Source organism: Electrophorus electricus, chromosome 11 (genome assembly GCF_013358815.1).
Source record: "Electrophorus electricus isolate fEleEle1 chromosome 11, fEleEle1.pri, whole genome shotgun sequence".
NCBI lineage: Eukaryota > Metazoa > Chordata > Actinopteri > Gymnotiformes > Gymnotidae > Electrophorus > Electrophorus electricus.
Genome location: NC_049545.1, coordinates 2,808,542 through 2,822,743, shown reverse-complemented (window position 1 = coordinate 2,822,743; position 14,202 = coordinate 2,808,542). Strand labels below are relative to the sequence as shown.

Sequence of the window (14,202 nt, the reverse complement as noted above, 5' to 3'; positions counted from 1 at the left end):
AGCTACATTCCTTTAATCGTATAAACTTTTTCATTTTTATTTAAGATTGACAGATAAACAGAATAAGTTTGCATATGTACATTTTTTCAGGGGTCACAAACAACTGAGTCATTTAACAGAGCTGAATAGTCCCTATTTGAAATATTCCCAATGCATTTAATCACAGATAGCACTCATGGCTGGAAAATTGGCATTCCTGTACTAGTGTTTCAAATTACAAAGGTCATTCATATAACCATATTGACCTATATGCTGGTAATTCAACATCCAAAGGAATGTATTTTCTCTTCGTTCTACAGAGAACCTTATGCACAGTAGCAACATTCTGAAAATGTTACAGTAATGTATTTTTTTTGTTTTTTGTTTTTTTAAACCAGAACCTTTAAAAAGGCTGCCATGCAAGGGATATAATTTGGCAAAACTTTATCATAACCTTATGGGCACTTATACACTTAAACATGAGAAAGAAATGCCTCCATAAGGTATTTAGAAACTTGAACTTGCTAGTCTAAAAGTGAAAACTGCAGCCTACATGTAACTATAAGGTCAAGCATCATCCAAAGAGAAAATAAGAATATTTTAGTGACTCAACATAATCAGATAAACTGCTCAGTTGAAAGCTTTATAAGCTGAACACACACAAGCATTCTAAACAGAACCCATGTAACTGAAGTTTCAAAAACAGCTGAGTGTCATATAATCATGTCATTTATTTATATATATATATATATTTATATATATATATATATATATATATATATATATATATATAATATATATAAATAAAAATAATACACACATATATATATATAAAATTTTATATATATATAAAAAATTATATATAAAATTTTATATATATATAAAAAATTATATATATATATATAGTTTTATATTTATATAAAATTATATATATATATATATATATATATATATATATATATATATATATATATATATATATATATATATATATATATATATATATATATATATATATATATAAAACTAGAAGCTAAATAAGTTAAAGAGAAAAGTTTTACATTATAAAGTGACTGCAAACAGTATGGCACTCAGAACACACAGGACAAATTTCTTTTCTTGACCTTTAGAACTGGCCCCACGGCTAACGTTAGCTGATATGAACAAGGTTTTCAATTTTGCCAGTCAGAATGTACAAGGATGATCTCAGAAGTGAATTGTATCATTTTTCCCAAAAACTCTGGAGGCCATGTATCTATGTGGAGCTTCAGGAAAATTAACAAGTGCTTCATTTTTTCATTTAATTCATTCTCATCTAGGAATGGGTGCAAGCCCCAAACTATAGGATTTACATAGTAGCTTCTGTTCCAGTGCTCTCTCTAGTGTATAAGAAGTCCTTGTATGCTAATAAACTGCTTGCTGAGGATGGCAGAGTAGACACAGCGAAGGCAGGCAAAACCCATCACCGCAAGCTGTTAGGAGTGGCGACATGGATGTTTGGTGGGAGCTGCTCTCCTCTCCTGTGATTGGCCGCTAAAGGACCATGTCCCTGGTTGGCTGCTGTCCACATCTCCTCCTTACATTTCAGGCTGCTCAGCAGAGAGGCTCGGCCGTGACTCGGGTGACTCATAGCGCTGGTGATAGTTGCGTTTTCGCAATTTCTCTGGGGCCTTTCGCCACAAAACAATTTCCTAATTGGAAAAAAATGGACAAACTGTTACATTTGTATCATAAGAAATAAAGTGTAATGACTAACATTCATTACACTGCTAATTACACTGTTCCATTCCATGCCAAGATATTTCATCACTTGTAAACTACCTGCTGTTTGAAGTACCTCCTATCCTCTTCATCCACCAGCACCAGGTTTAGGAAGTACCTCACAGAGAATTTCTTGTTTACATCTCTCATGGTAGCTGTGAGGTCATAGCCAGCAAGGAAAAGGCGTATAGGAATGGACTCACCTAGAAAGAAAAGATTCACCGATGAGTCAAAATGTCACTTAGATCACAGTGCAAATTCCAGCAGCAGATTTGGTTGTGTATGTGCTGATACAATTTCATGATGTGAACACAGCACAATGCCTAAGAAAATTTTAAGGTTGATGTATATCGTCCACATTAATTTTTAAAGAAATAATCACCAGACATATCTGGACAGTGACTTTCTCTAGCCCAATATGATGGATTTACAAAAGCACACTGACCACTGTAGTAAATGTGCAGCCAGTGGCAAATTCATTTCAATTTAATATTTTCACCCAAGTCAGCTTTAGCATCCTAACTATGAGATACTCACAGACTACACTTTAGTAAATAAAGGAAGCAAATGAAAAGATTAAATGGAATCTCTAATTTGCAAAAGGAGAATAAACAGCTCCGAAGTGTGCCAACACTCTAAATAAAAGGGCAAGAATAAAAGCTAAATACCCAACTTCATTTGTGAAATGCACCTCTTGGAAGTGGCATACTCATGTGGCTTCACTCATGATATAGCTACAAGATGAATACTGCCTGTCCAGATAGAATCTGTTCAGATACAATCAATCAAATTCATGTAAAAATCATTGAGTGTGTTTACATGCAGTTAATAACCCCATCATAATTTGGACTTCTGCAGTTATCCGATTATTCAAGTGGTCATGTAAACAGCATACTCCAATTTCTTTGATCAAATTAAGGTTTAGGAATCTGATTAGGAAATTTGATAAAGGGAGTTGGGAGGGATCTTATAGGCCAGTAATGGGATTTCCCAGTGCACGTAAACCTGTACCCTGATTTCTTTCGGATTTCTCTGTGTATGCATGCAAACATAACCAGAGAGAGTATAGAGCTATCCTGGAAGTGGCTAGGAGAAATTATTTTAGCACCTGCGAAATGGCTACCAGACATTAATGGGGAGACTCTGAAACACTGTACATGTTCAAGGAAGTGAAGAATTTAAAATATTAATCACATAACAAAATTGAATTTCCGTATTTGCCCGTAAAGTGGGTCCATGTTTCAAAAAAGCTAAATCAGGAAGTCTGAAGTTTACATCACATCCTTCTGTGGGATTATTGGCTAGTTGCAAAGTAGAAATCCAACTGTTACCTGACTCATGTAAACCTAGAGTTTTCCCATTATCTGAATACCCAAGTACATGTAAATGTGTTTCTGATTTTCTGCAGTTACCGGATTATAAAGTGCATGTAAAGTGCAAGTGAACCACTCAGTGGTTCATTTTTCATAACACCAATAATCACAAGGCATAACCTTAAGAACCAAAGATTTTCAGTTTAGTCCAGAAATGGGAGATTCTTTACTGATGAAGTCTGTTGCTTGGTCTGGGTTTGTGATATGTGACTGGGGTCAGACTGCATTTGTGAAATCGTTCTGGCACGATTACTGACTTTATTAACTTTCATGAACGAACATAATGCAATTTGAGTTCTATATAGCTTCATTGATTGTAAACATGAGATTTGTTTCTAAATAAATCATAGGACTTTTTCAATGTTAATAAGATTTTTTTTTTTCACGGATGTGATACTTGTTTCATATGACATTAAACATTTTAAGTAAGTTATCTTGATTTAATAAATGTTCTAATGGGAGTACTGTCTTCAGCAAAAATGTAACAATTTTAATTAATACAAAAGGGTATCATCTATCGCAAGATTGTTTTTAATATGCATATTCCAATGACAGATTTGAACAAATTTATCTGAACTTGGAAGCACTTTGTTCTCACTGATGCCAAAATTTTTTTTTATACCTAGCTAGGATGTTTACACCGGTGAACCGAATTTGATAGGAATGTAGGTAGCAAAGAGCCTCATCAATGTCGGACTGCTGTGGAAGGGACGTTTATATGGCCAACTTTTTCACATCTGCTGAGTTGTTTGTGAGTCTGCTCAGAGGAAATACAGGAGCCTGCCGGAGGTTGTTGGTGGCCACACCACCTGGCACTGCTGGGGACTAGTGTTCTGCAGTGGCATGTCGAGGGTTTTATACCTGGGGCGGCAAAGGGCTGGCAAGGGCATATTAAAGGGTGCTGCCCCCTAATTATATATTATGGCAAAGCTGCATTGGCAGAATATATTAACTCTACAGGTAAAAGTGACATTAGTGTACTGGCTTTATATTTGCTTTGTACGTCCCAATTCCCAAATGAATTGGTCAAAAATATCTAGAGTGCTACTCTATTTAAATTAACATTAAGAACTAATTGATTCACATACCTCTCAAGGCACCTGCATCCAAACTTAACAGTTATGTAAATGATACACCCACGTTTACGCTATATGGTGACACTGAGCAAGCAAGTTTACACAGATAGATGGAATGGTAGAGCAGACGACAAAATTTTTAAAAAGTGGTCGGTGTGTCTTTCACAGAAGGTTTCTCAGCCAATAACATTGTGAAGTCAGAACTGTTATAATTCTTGCTGAGCCAGTCAGAAGAATGAACAGAAACCTAGTCTGAATGCACGTTAGTTTAAAATGTGCACGCATGCACACTTGTGTTCTGCTCTTCGGCATTAAAGTCATCCAAAAGTAACAGATAGTAAACAGAATACTTTAAGATAATAATCCTTTGATTGTAATGATCCTTAATAGGTAATCGATAATCTGTAATGTAATATATTTCTAAAGTAACCCTAACCCAACCTTGGTAGTGTGTTTGCAACAGCATGAAGCTGAACTTACCTTTCACTGGTGCTCCATCCATAATCTCATACTTGGCCACAGTTTCTGTTTCTGTAGTGGTACTTGGCCCTATCAAATCATTTAATCACGTTATTTAATTTTACAGCATATTCCATTGTTCAACTATACTAGAGGAAAAATGATGCTGAGTTTATAATATCAGCCCGATACCACTATCTCAACAGTCTCAGAGTACCACAGATTTGGAAAACTATTTGTTTGAAAATGTTTGACAAGTGCACTTATCCTAATTAGGTCTCACCAATTCCTGTCATTTCTTTCTTGATCAGCTGAAGCTCCATGTGTTGGATTTTAATTCGTACCAGCAAAAAGTAGATTTTACCCACAATTACATCTTTTAGGTGATATCTGTAGGGACATGACCAAACTAACATCATGAATTAATTCATTAGGCTTTCAGGTCATTAAAGCCATCAGTAAAATGCTCCTTATACCTTAGTTACACATCCTGCACAAATAACACTACTAAAGTCTTTAATGGAGAAGACAACTTACTTAGACTTGTTGTACTCAAATTCTATATGTAGGCAGTCTTCAATTCCAACTTCCATCTTGATGGAATTGTTGACATCAGGGTAAGTGGCAAGCTGATGGACTATGAGGTCATACTCTTTTACAAAATCAGACAGCCTCCTTACTATTGTTACTTTGAGGAAATACCTGCCAGGTAGAGAAACAATCACTATTATCCTATAATTTGACACAGGGTTAGAACCATCACAGGGTTTGGATTATACTTTACAGAATGATACTAACCTCAGTCGCACATTAGCTCCAACATAGGACTCATATGGCTTCTCCACCTGCATAAACTCAAAGTCATAGCTTCGATTCTGGGTTAGCTCTCCAGGAAGCGCAAGCTCCTTCACAAGGTTCACAAACTCGTGCGTGTTGCTTTTATCACTAAACAGTTCTGTGGCACAAAAAAGGTCCTCTTTGAGCACAAACATTTGCTTATTTCTCTGGCCCAGAAATCATTTAACCATCCTGCATCTTTTCGGGAACTCTATATTACAGATAAACTGAATAAGCAGAGCATACAGTCAGTTAATAGGCTGGTTACTCAGTTTACACTTAGTGGGTAGTGCTCTAGCCATGCCACAACCATGTGCTTTCCCAAGCTTTCTGCATTGCAAGGTTGAAATGTGAAGCACAATACAGCAGAAAGAGATAACAAGGTTTTGGCTGCTCTTTTTTGACTTTACTGCTTTGTTCATTCCATGTGTGCTGAAATGACTCCAATTGTTTATTGTATACAAATTACTCTGTGCATTGAAATGACTTACCAATCTGTCCAACAAACTCTATGCGAATTCCCTGATGCTCAAGGCGCTTGCTCGTTTGTTTTACGTTGATATTTACCTTGGGGAAACAGAAATCTTAAGGAATCTATTATGAAATAGTTTTAAGAAACATTCTTTTACAATTTCATAACTTTCAAATTTATGTTTATGAAGTTGTTTTTTTTTTAATAACTATTTCCATTAGCTCTAATAGGCCTGGTGCATTTTCAATAAACCTCCTTTTCTAAAGATATAGGAGTCACCTTAATAAGATAAGAGCACAAACAAACAGCAGCTATGTTTTCAAAATACAAACCAAGTATGTGTACCCCTTATTCTTCATGTAATGTAATGAGAATCGAGCTCTCACCTTTCCAGAAACTGACTCTCCATCATAAAATAAGTAATGCTTCTCCACTTTTCCATCTTCTGCCTTAAGTTCTGCTGTCTTTCTACTCTCAGCATCATTGAGTATGACATCAATCTCACATACGGGACCAAACAGACCACCAAGGAAACTCTGTAACAGTCAAATTTGAGGTTATAAATGTGTCATAATGCAAAATCCTGCAGGCCCAATAGGAAAAAAAAACAGGGATTTACAAAGGGAAGTCCTAAACATATGGTTCCTTTATTTGAACATGCTCAAGACAATGGTTTAAGCAGTCCGAAGGGACGAGGTGATACTGAATCTATAAAATATCCTTTCATTCCTGTTCATCGCTATTCAAAATAAACATATGGCCTCAGACCAGCATGACTTTATCCATAGCTAACTGTCACTCAAAAACGACAGGCAAAGTTGATCTGGTCATCTAACGTTTCTTCATACCTCAAATCTGAAAATTACACTTACGTCCCGGCTACCTAGCTAGCATAGCTAGCTAGCTAGCTAGGATACCCTAACGTTGTTACCATACATGCTAGTTCTGAAATAAATAAATAATAATAATTATATATATATATATATATATATATATATATATATATATATATATATATATATATATATATAAATAAATCGCAACGAACCAGTGGATTCACATGACGGTTTGTCCTGTGGTCAAGCGTTATCTATCTCTACCCCGGAACACCCATTCAAATCAAACTCCACTTCCTAGCCCGGCCTTGTTTTGGCCGGCTAGTAGTGCTAACTAGCAAAGCAAGCTAGCCAGCTAGCTACTTTCTCATCCAAGGTGAGCTTTGCTGATTAATAAACCATCCTACCAACTACATGAATAAAACACTTTTAATCCCTTGCACGCGTAAATGCATAAAATAAAATGGGGAATTCTACTGGTAACTAGCTACAGTAACAACTCACCATTTCAGCAGGTTGGTAATTCGTTGCTACACTCCCAACAAGACCTTCGTACTTGGAACAACTGTTTTATGCCTTGCATGAACTTGGCATGCTGCTGTGTGGAATATCAAAATAAAAGTCTGTCTGGTAAATGCTGCATTCTGTGCAGTTTTACGTGGGGTTGGTTAGGTTTGGGACGTGGGGTGTATATGGTATTCAAATCCTGAAGCTAACTGGGTAAATCAATAACTTACCTTTGGAACAATATAATAAAACACTCATTACTTTGAGGGAAAAATGTGTAACTAGCGGCTAGTAATAGTGTTAAAATTTGTATAAAGCCAAAAATTATAATTAACTGTCATTTAACTATCAGGTGGCAGCTGGATGAAAGGGAGACAGGAGCCTCCTAAAATGTTTGCTCTAAATAAACTTAAACAATACAATCAAATCATGTGTTATTCGTAATCAGTTCATAAATTCACATGACTAATTTTAAAGAATGTTGTTTACATTTTAGAATGTCATCACAGTACAATAAGTGGAAATTAACAAATAACTATGGCAACACAAACTAAATGGCCATTGAAATTCTGGAACATGATGATGATGATGATGATGATGATGATGATGATGATGATGATAATGATGATTCACATCTCGGGGGAAAAAGAAGCCACTAGAAGGACCTTCAGTATTAGTAGCATTAGCTACATAGGGTAATCACTTTTAAGAATCAAAGGCATCAATAGATATTTTAATGATAGAGGCCTGCTAACATGGCTGTGAACTTGGGAGTATTTGCTGGAAAATGGATTTAACTGTGTTAACTTTGTGATATTCTGTGTTTTGGGCTGTACTTTAGAAGTTGTTGGATGGGGCTATAGTCAATTGGCAAATATAGCTTTACTACATGTTTGTTTAGGTAATAAAATAATCTCAATTAATGTTCAATCATGCCTCAGCCTCCACAGAAATATTTTTTCACGGATGGCCAGTGATAGTCAACTGTAAGATAACTGACTATTTGAAATATTACTCATATAATTCTGAAGTCTTAATATACCATGACAAAACAATGTCAATATGCATTCCCAGTTCTATGACAAAAAGCAGTGTCACATGGAGTCTTCACTACAGTCAAGATATCTAGGCCAAATTGATAGCTAGTAACACATGAGCTTGTAAAATGTATAACCTGCTCATAGGCATTCGGATTCCATGACAGTTAAATTAGATGTCTGAATAATACTGTTCCCTGGAAATTGAGCTAAATCAATGTGAAACTCTAAAAACATTGTTTTGTGAGAAACAATCTGTGTATATTGAAAATGATTTGTCATCAAATTAGAAAATATTTTCACTGTCATTTTCCTCTGTCATGCAAACAAAACACTAAAACTGACAGCACAATCTTAAAATGGGTGTTTTGAAACAGGCCATGGAAAATTGATGTTAGAGGAAATGTATAACAGATATACAGCTTGAAAGTGTGATTACACCCTTCTAGTAAGAACAGGAAGCCTAAGAGGTTGAGAAGCTGATAGATCTACTAAGAAAGCGCTGAATTTGTTTAGAATGTTATGCTTTTCTTCTATTGTACTCTGAGTGTGATTTCTGTGTTCATACTATGGATACTGCAGCTACTCAAAGATTGAACTCCTATGTTTTGATAACAGTTTTGTAATGTAAAAAAAAGTAAAGAAAATGTTTTCCTGCCAGCTCACTCTTGGCGACGTAGTCCGTTTAGAGGTTGGGAAAAGCTACTACATTCTAATGGTAGAGTAACAAGATAAAGAAGAGGTTTTTTGTCTTTAAAAATATAGTACTGATTGTATTGAATAAATCAAGAATATGAGCTATCAAGGCAAGATAGCTCATATTCAGCTTGTCTTTAATTTACACCTACCAGCCAATTGCAATTCAGTATTCATCCAACCCAGGGTACAATTTATTGTAACAGTGCTTATCAATTGCATATGTACTTTTCTACCAAATCATGTTATCACATGTTATCACAAGGCGAAGTGCTTACTTACCATGTATTCATAAAATCCAGTTAGGAAAAAGAGACAGTTCTTAAGATGTTTTAATAAAAGATGAAATGCAGTTGAATACAACTTTGTTAAAAGTAGACAATAGAATTATGGTACAGAATCTGGTTATTCCCCACTTTCTGGCTTTTAGGCTATGGTTAACTTGATGATAATAGATTACAGTAATATCATGCAATTTTTTAAAAAAACTTGGAGAAACTGCATGGCATCAGTTGGTTCTAAAACATCCACCACAAAAAAGCATTCATAAAAATACAAAAACTTAAAATTTCAAAAACATATTTATGTCCATTTTATGCAAGTATTTCTTCTGATTAGCAGTATTCATCCAATTGTAATTACATCCTGAAATATTCTTTAAATAATTATTTAAATATTAAATATTTTTATTTTCACAAATTCAGCTCAACACATGTATCTTATGTTGGTGGACACTATAAAAATATCCTCATACTATGTAAGTGTAATGTATATAAAGTGTAATGGCAAATTACACAGAAATTCTTTAAAAAATAATAATCTTCATTGGTATAAAATAATTATCTAAATTAATGTGTACTTAATTATATGTTTAATTAAACTATAATTCTCAGCATACAATATGCTGAGAAGTATACAATACTTCAAGGCATATAAACTTGAAAGTCCTTACAAGAAAGCAAGCTGAAAAACTGGCACATTACGGTCTTCTACTGAATCATGTTATCCTGTTTCAAATCATCTTCTGACAGCTGTGGCTTCATTTGCTGAGGCATTATCTCGTTGGTATAACTAGTCTCACCACTGCTCTCCACCTCCAGACTTTGCTCCTCTGTTTCAGGTAGCTCCTGTGTCAGATCATTCATGGGGCCTAGGTCACCAGAGGCCTCGCCAGACAGATCAACTGCCTCCACTTTGTTGCTGTGGACTCTGCTGGTGGAAAAACAGAAGCACAAGGCCAGGGTAAACCCACATCCTTTCGCCCTTCCTGTCACTACTTTAGGAGTTCTTTAACCAGTCCTCCATTTTGTGTGCTTTGTTCAAATAACAAAGTCCTTGAAGCCAACAGACTAGTGTCCTTAAGCAGAAATGACAGTAAAAATGACAGCAAAAATAGCAATATTAAACTAAAATTCATATTAGGAAAATACATTAAGTATATTTTTACATATCCAGAAATTGCATATACAAACTAGGGAAGTTTTTTGCAGCATTCTTCATAGACAGGACTTTCACAAAACCCAAGCAAGTAAACACTGCATCAGAAAGGCTGGTTATCCCCCAGTTAGACTCTAGATAGCCTTGAATGATGAATGATGGTGTTTGTTTTGCTTTGGAAAAGGACTTACAAGTCTATGTACAGACCCAGTATGTTTTACTGCAGCTTAATGTGGGATACATTGTGATGAAAATATGTATCATTTACAAATCAAGTGTAATTAAAATGTAATCACAAAAATGGGAATCAGTGACCCAGAAGTTCCTTTTCCCTTTGCTTGGAAGTTTTCATGTTAAGTACCTTTTTCTTTTGCATGTTAAGGCAATAGTTTAAAAAACATCTATTAAAAACCAGTTTTTTAATACCATCAAAGGTGCTGCGGTTGTGAGATGATATAGAGTATAGGAAGAAGATGATGAAACAGATATGAATCGTTGTAAAGATGCTCACAGTAACAAACATCACAGTAAAAAAAAATTGCAAAACATTAAGTGATGTCAGAGTAGAGAAAGCTCCTGACATGGTAAGTGGGCAAGGTAATGGTTAAAAACATAGAAAATAACATAGAAAGTATAAAGTGTACTAAAAAAATTCACAATTTCATAGTCCCCTCGGGTCGATAATTGAAGCCGTGTGTGTGGTAGGCGTTAAGAAGTAAGGGTTTTTAAGTTTCATGTTGTGATCATATCTCATAAAATATCTCCAGTGATCAAAAGCTTCACTTCCTTTTTACTGCTCAGTTTCTACATAACAGTGACAAAGGAAACCCAGAGGTTCTCTCATAAATCAAAATTTATTACACAAGGAAAACTGGTCATTAACCCATGAAGAAAAAAAACAACATATATCCACTTAGATCTTAAACAAATGTGATGTCCAAAATGGTGGTTTGGTCAATAGGGAACATTATATTATGGGTTTGCATAGTAATACATGATCAAATAATATCACTGAATGTTGTTCAAATCATATTTTTCATGTCAGAATATGTTGCCACTATCCACCTATTACATGATTTAATGATTTCTTCATAAAATTAAACCATGTTTTTCATGTGTTGCCACTATCTACACAATACATGCTTTTAACAGAGAATCTGTCCATACCTTTACACGTTCCAGTTAAAAGAAATCATTCACATAAAGAAACAAATTACTTACATGTCTTTCTTTTCGACACAATTGGCATTTTTGCCATCAGGTCTACATTTCAACGAGTGGTATCTGCCTCCTGTGATAAATAAGAAAAAATAATGAGAGATTAGAAAGTGTCAAACAGCCCTTCATAGTTTAAGATTACATGCTAATGTTACACATTATTATCAGTACACATGAATGCTGACACATTTAGGATTTTATGATAACAGGTCAGATATACAGTTAAGCCCATATGAATAGTTTTACTTACTGGTAATTTACCAAGGCAAAACAACGTTACTACCGAATTTAGTGCCGCCTTTCCTAAACTGAAATATGTAGCTACTTAGAAAATAAACGTTAATGTCATCATTTACATCACTACAAAAGTATATCTGTATAAACTATTACTTCACACTTTGTTGTGGATGAAATTTGTGCTTTTATTCTTCGTTTTCACTATGCGCCCAAATCCTACGTCTGTTTTTATTCCCTTTACAGTCTTTTGGATGTCAGTAGACAGGACAAACTGAATAATAAAAAAAGAAAACAAAACAAAGAAAAAAAAAAAAAAAGAAAAAAGAAACTCACCAAGTACATTGTCCCCCAGCAAACACACGAGGACCAGTGCCAAAGCTATTCTGCCGTGAAGCCTCATCGTCATTCTCCGAAACAGAGGAACCGAGGAAAGCGCGTGAAGGCTCTTTCTATAGCGTGGCAGAGACCCTGCCCCCGCATGCGTCATCTCTTACCGAAAGCATCCTGCAACGTTTGAGTTTGGCAGTTGTTTCAGTGTCTAAAACGTTTTTACTCACAAAACCTAAAGATAGTGCTATTTATAAAACTATAAGTTACTTTCTTCATATTTGATCATTGATGTTAAGCAATCAGAAGCAGTGGTGTATATTAAGACTCGGCCATAACCATTTGACAGTTACTTGCCAAATATTGGTAGGTGGGCCTAGCACTAGGTCTTCCTTGCAAGAGGTTAAGACTTGAGTAAACACATGTTGCAAACCATGTGCTGTAATGTCCTGGAGGCCTATGTCCCCTTCACTTCCTCCGTTGACAAGGACAACAGACACTGCGAGTTCCTGCAGTCTGCCTTTCCATGCCAAGTACAACAAATCATGACACTTGGCTTTGTGGCCAGTGAACTTTTTAGAAATCCTGCAGCTTCTCTAAGCACTTATCCCTTATGATCTTAGCAATAGTGATCTAAATATTTTTCTCCAAAAGAATCTTCATTGTTATTGAATTTTTACATATTGCACAGTGATGCTATATGATATAATGATATACACTACATTCTCTCTGATGATGTTTATATCAGAATACCTTTCAGAAACAACACACAGGATAGTGCTGATTTTAAAGCTTCAGTGTTTACTGCTAGTGTTCTGATTAAAATGCTACATTCATAAACTGGAAAAGCTATTATGTTCAGTAGATTTCAGCAGTTCTTACAACATCTTTTGCCATAACATTGCTTCAGTGACAGCACAATAACAGGGATTAGGCCTGCTATGCAATGTTGCTGGTTTACACCGCATATTGTTGGTCCTTTCCTTGGTCAAGAGTCTGCAATTTTAGTGATTTAGATAAGCCTGTGTTTCAGAGAAACCATTCTAAATTGTTCTATGCATGTAAGTTTCTTTTTTTTTTTTTTTATGTTTTGTCCATGTAATGAAGACTGACTTAAAGACAAAAATTACTGTAGGTTGTGGATGGGGAAAACTTGGATCAAACCCAAGTTTGTCTGAGTATGACTCACTGTATTACAGCTCTTGTAGACTCTCTTCATGTTGTCTCTCATCACACATTTACTATTATGGAGGATTGAGAAACTATCTATAAAGTACTGTATGTATATAAATAAGTTGCATTCATACTAAGAAAACTGTTTGTAACGATACTGCCTTCATCTGACCCTGGATAAATGTTAGAATTCAAGTTAAGAGCACATGAACAATGCTCTAAAGTCACAAGCAAAAGCACAAGTGGGCAATATGAAGAGTTCATTAATCCTGGGCTCTTACACTGAGATTCCCATAACATGGACTATTGAGTAATTTACTGTTAAGCAACAAAATTCACAAAGAAAAACATGATGAAGGCCCAGAACTTGCCATCTGGAAAATTGTCCTCAATGAGAAAGAGAAAAAGCAGTATAACCTCCTCCCTCGACCTGCCTGTCTTTGCAATGCTGGTATCACTGTCACCTAATGGGGAAGTGATCAAAGCACATAAAATCATCTGCTGAAGGATGGCAGCACCTTTATGACACAGGAAGTCATCACCAATACTTCTGAGAGTTCGTTATCCCAGCAAGCTCTAAACAACATGGTTCAGCTGATATGAAGCTGTCATATAACCCAGGAAGTGGTTTTGTTCTCATCTCACAGGAAATGACAAAGGCATAAAAAGAGACAAAAGGAGTCATGGGTTTTCCATCAAGACTCGACTAGAATCATTTAAATAGCATATAATGCATTTTATATATTTGTTTAAACCCATACAATAAATACACACACA

General features: G+C 35.4%; 2 protein-coding genes across 2 annotated transcripts; both read right to left on the bottom strand.

The window, feature by feature from the left end:
* Positions 1-1,011: 1,011 nt before the first annotated feature.
* Positions 1,012-7,385, bottom strand: vps26a (VPS26, retromer complex component A). Its single transcript, XM_027000529.2, has 9 exons — positions 7,298-7,385; positions 6,344-6,493; positions 5,977-6,052; positions 5,447-5,603; positions 5,186-5,350; positions 4,932-5,038; positions 4,670-4,738; positions 1,801-1,943; positions 1,012-1,670 (listed from the first exon to the last, which is right to left on the bottom strand). The coding sequence occupies exons 1-9, from the start codon at positions 7,298-7,300 to the stop codon at positions 1,557-1,559; spliced, it is 984 nt and encodes a 327-aa protein (XP_026856330.1). The 5' UTR covers positions 7,301-7,385; the 3' UTR covers positions 1,012-1,556.
* Positions 7,386-9,347: 1,962 nt separating this feature from the next.
* Positions 9,348-12,412, bottom strand: srgn (serglycin). Its single transcript, XM_035531247.1, has 3 exons — positions 12,259-12,412; positions 11,692-11,761; positions 9,348-10,245 (listed from the first exon to the last, which is right to left on the bottom strand). The coding sequence occupies exons 1-3, from the start codon at positions 12,410-12,412 to the stop codon at positions 10,023-10,025; spliced, it is 447 nt and encodes a 148-aa protein (XP_035387140.1). The 3' UTR covers positions 9,348-10,022.
* Between the last annotated feature and the right edge of the window lie 1,790 nt (positions 12,413-14,202).

What these genes read in the sequence shown, in the direction of transcription:
- vps26a (XM_027000529.2), bottom strand. An exon ending in GAAAGAAATGACAGGAATTG is followed by an intron (nt 4,739 to 4,931) that starts GTGAGACCTAAT and finishes ATGATTTGATAG; the next exon opens with GGCCAAGTACCACTACAGAA. An exon ending in GGAGGTACTTCAAACAGCAG is followed by an intron (nt 1,671 to 1,800) that starts GTAGTTTACAAG and finishes TTTTCCAATTAG; the next exon opens with GAAATTGTTTTGTGGCGAAA.
- srgn (XM_035531247.1), bottom strand. Translation starts at nt 12,412, where the DNA reads ATGACGCATGCGGGGGCAGGGTCTCTGCCACGCTATAGAAAGAGCCTT. An exon ending in GCTGGGGGACAATGTACTTG is followed by an intron (nt 11,762 to 12,258) that starts GTGAGTTTCTTT and finishes TATTTATCACAG; the next exon opens with GAGGCAGATACCACTCGTTG. An exon ending in TGTGTCGAAAAGAAAGACAT is followed by an intron (nt 10,246 to 11,691) that starts GTAAGTAATTTG and finishes TTTTTCCACCAG; the next exon opens with CAGAGTCCACAGCAACAAAG.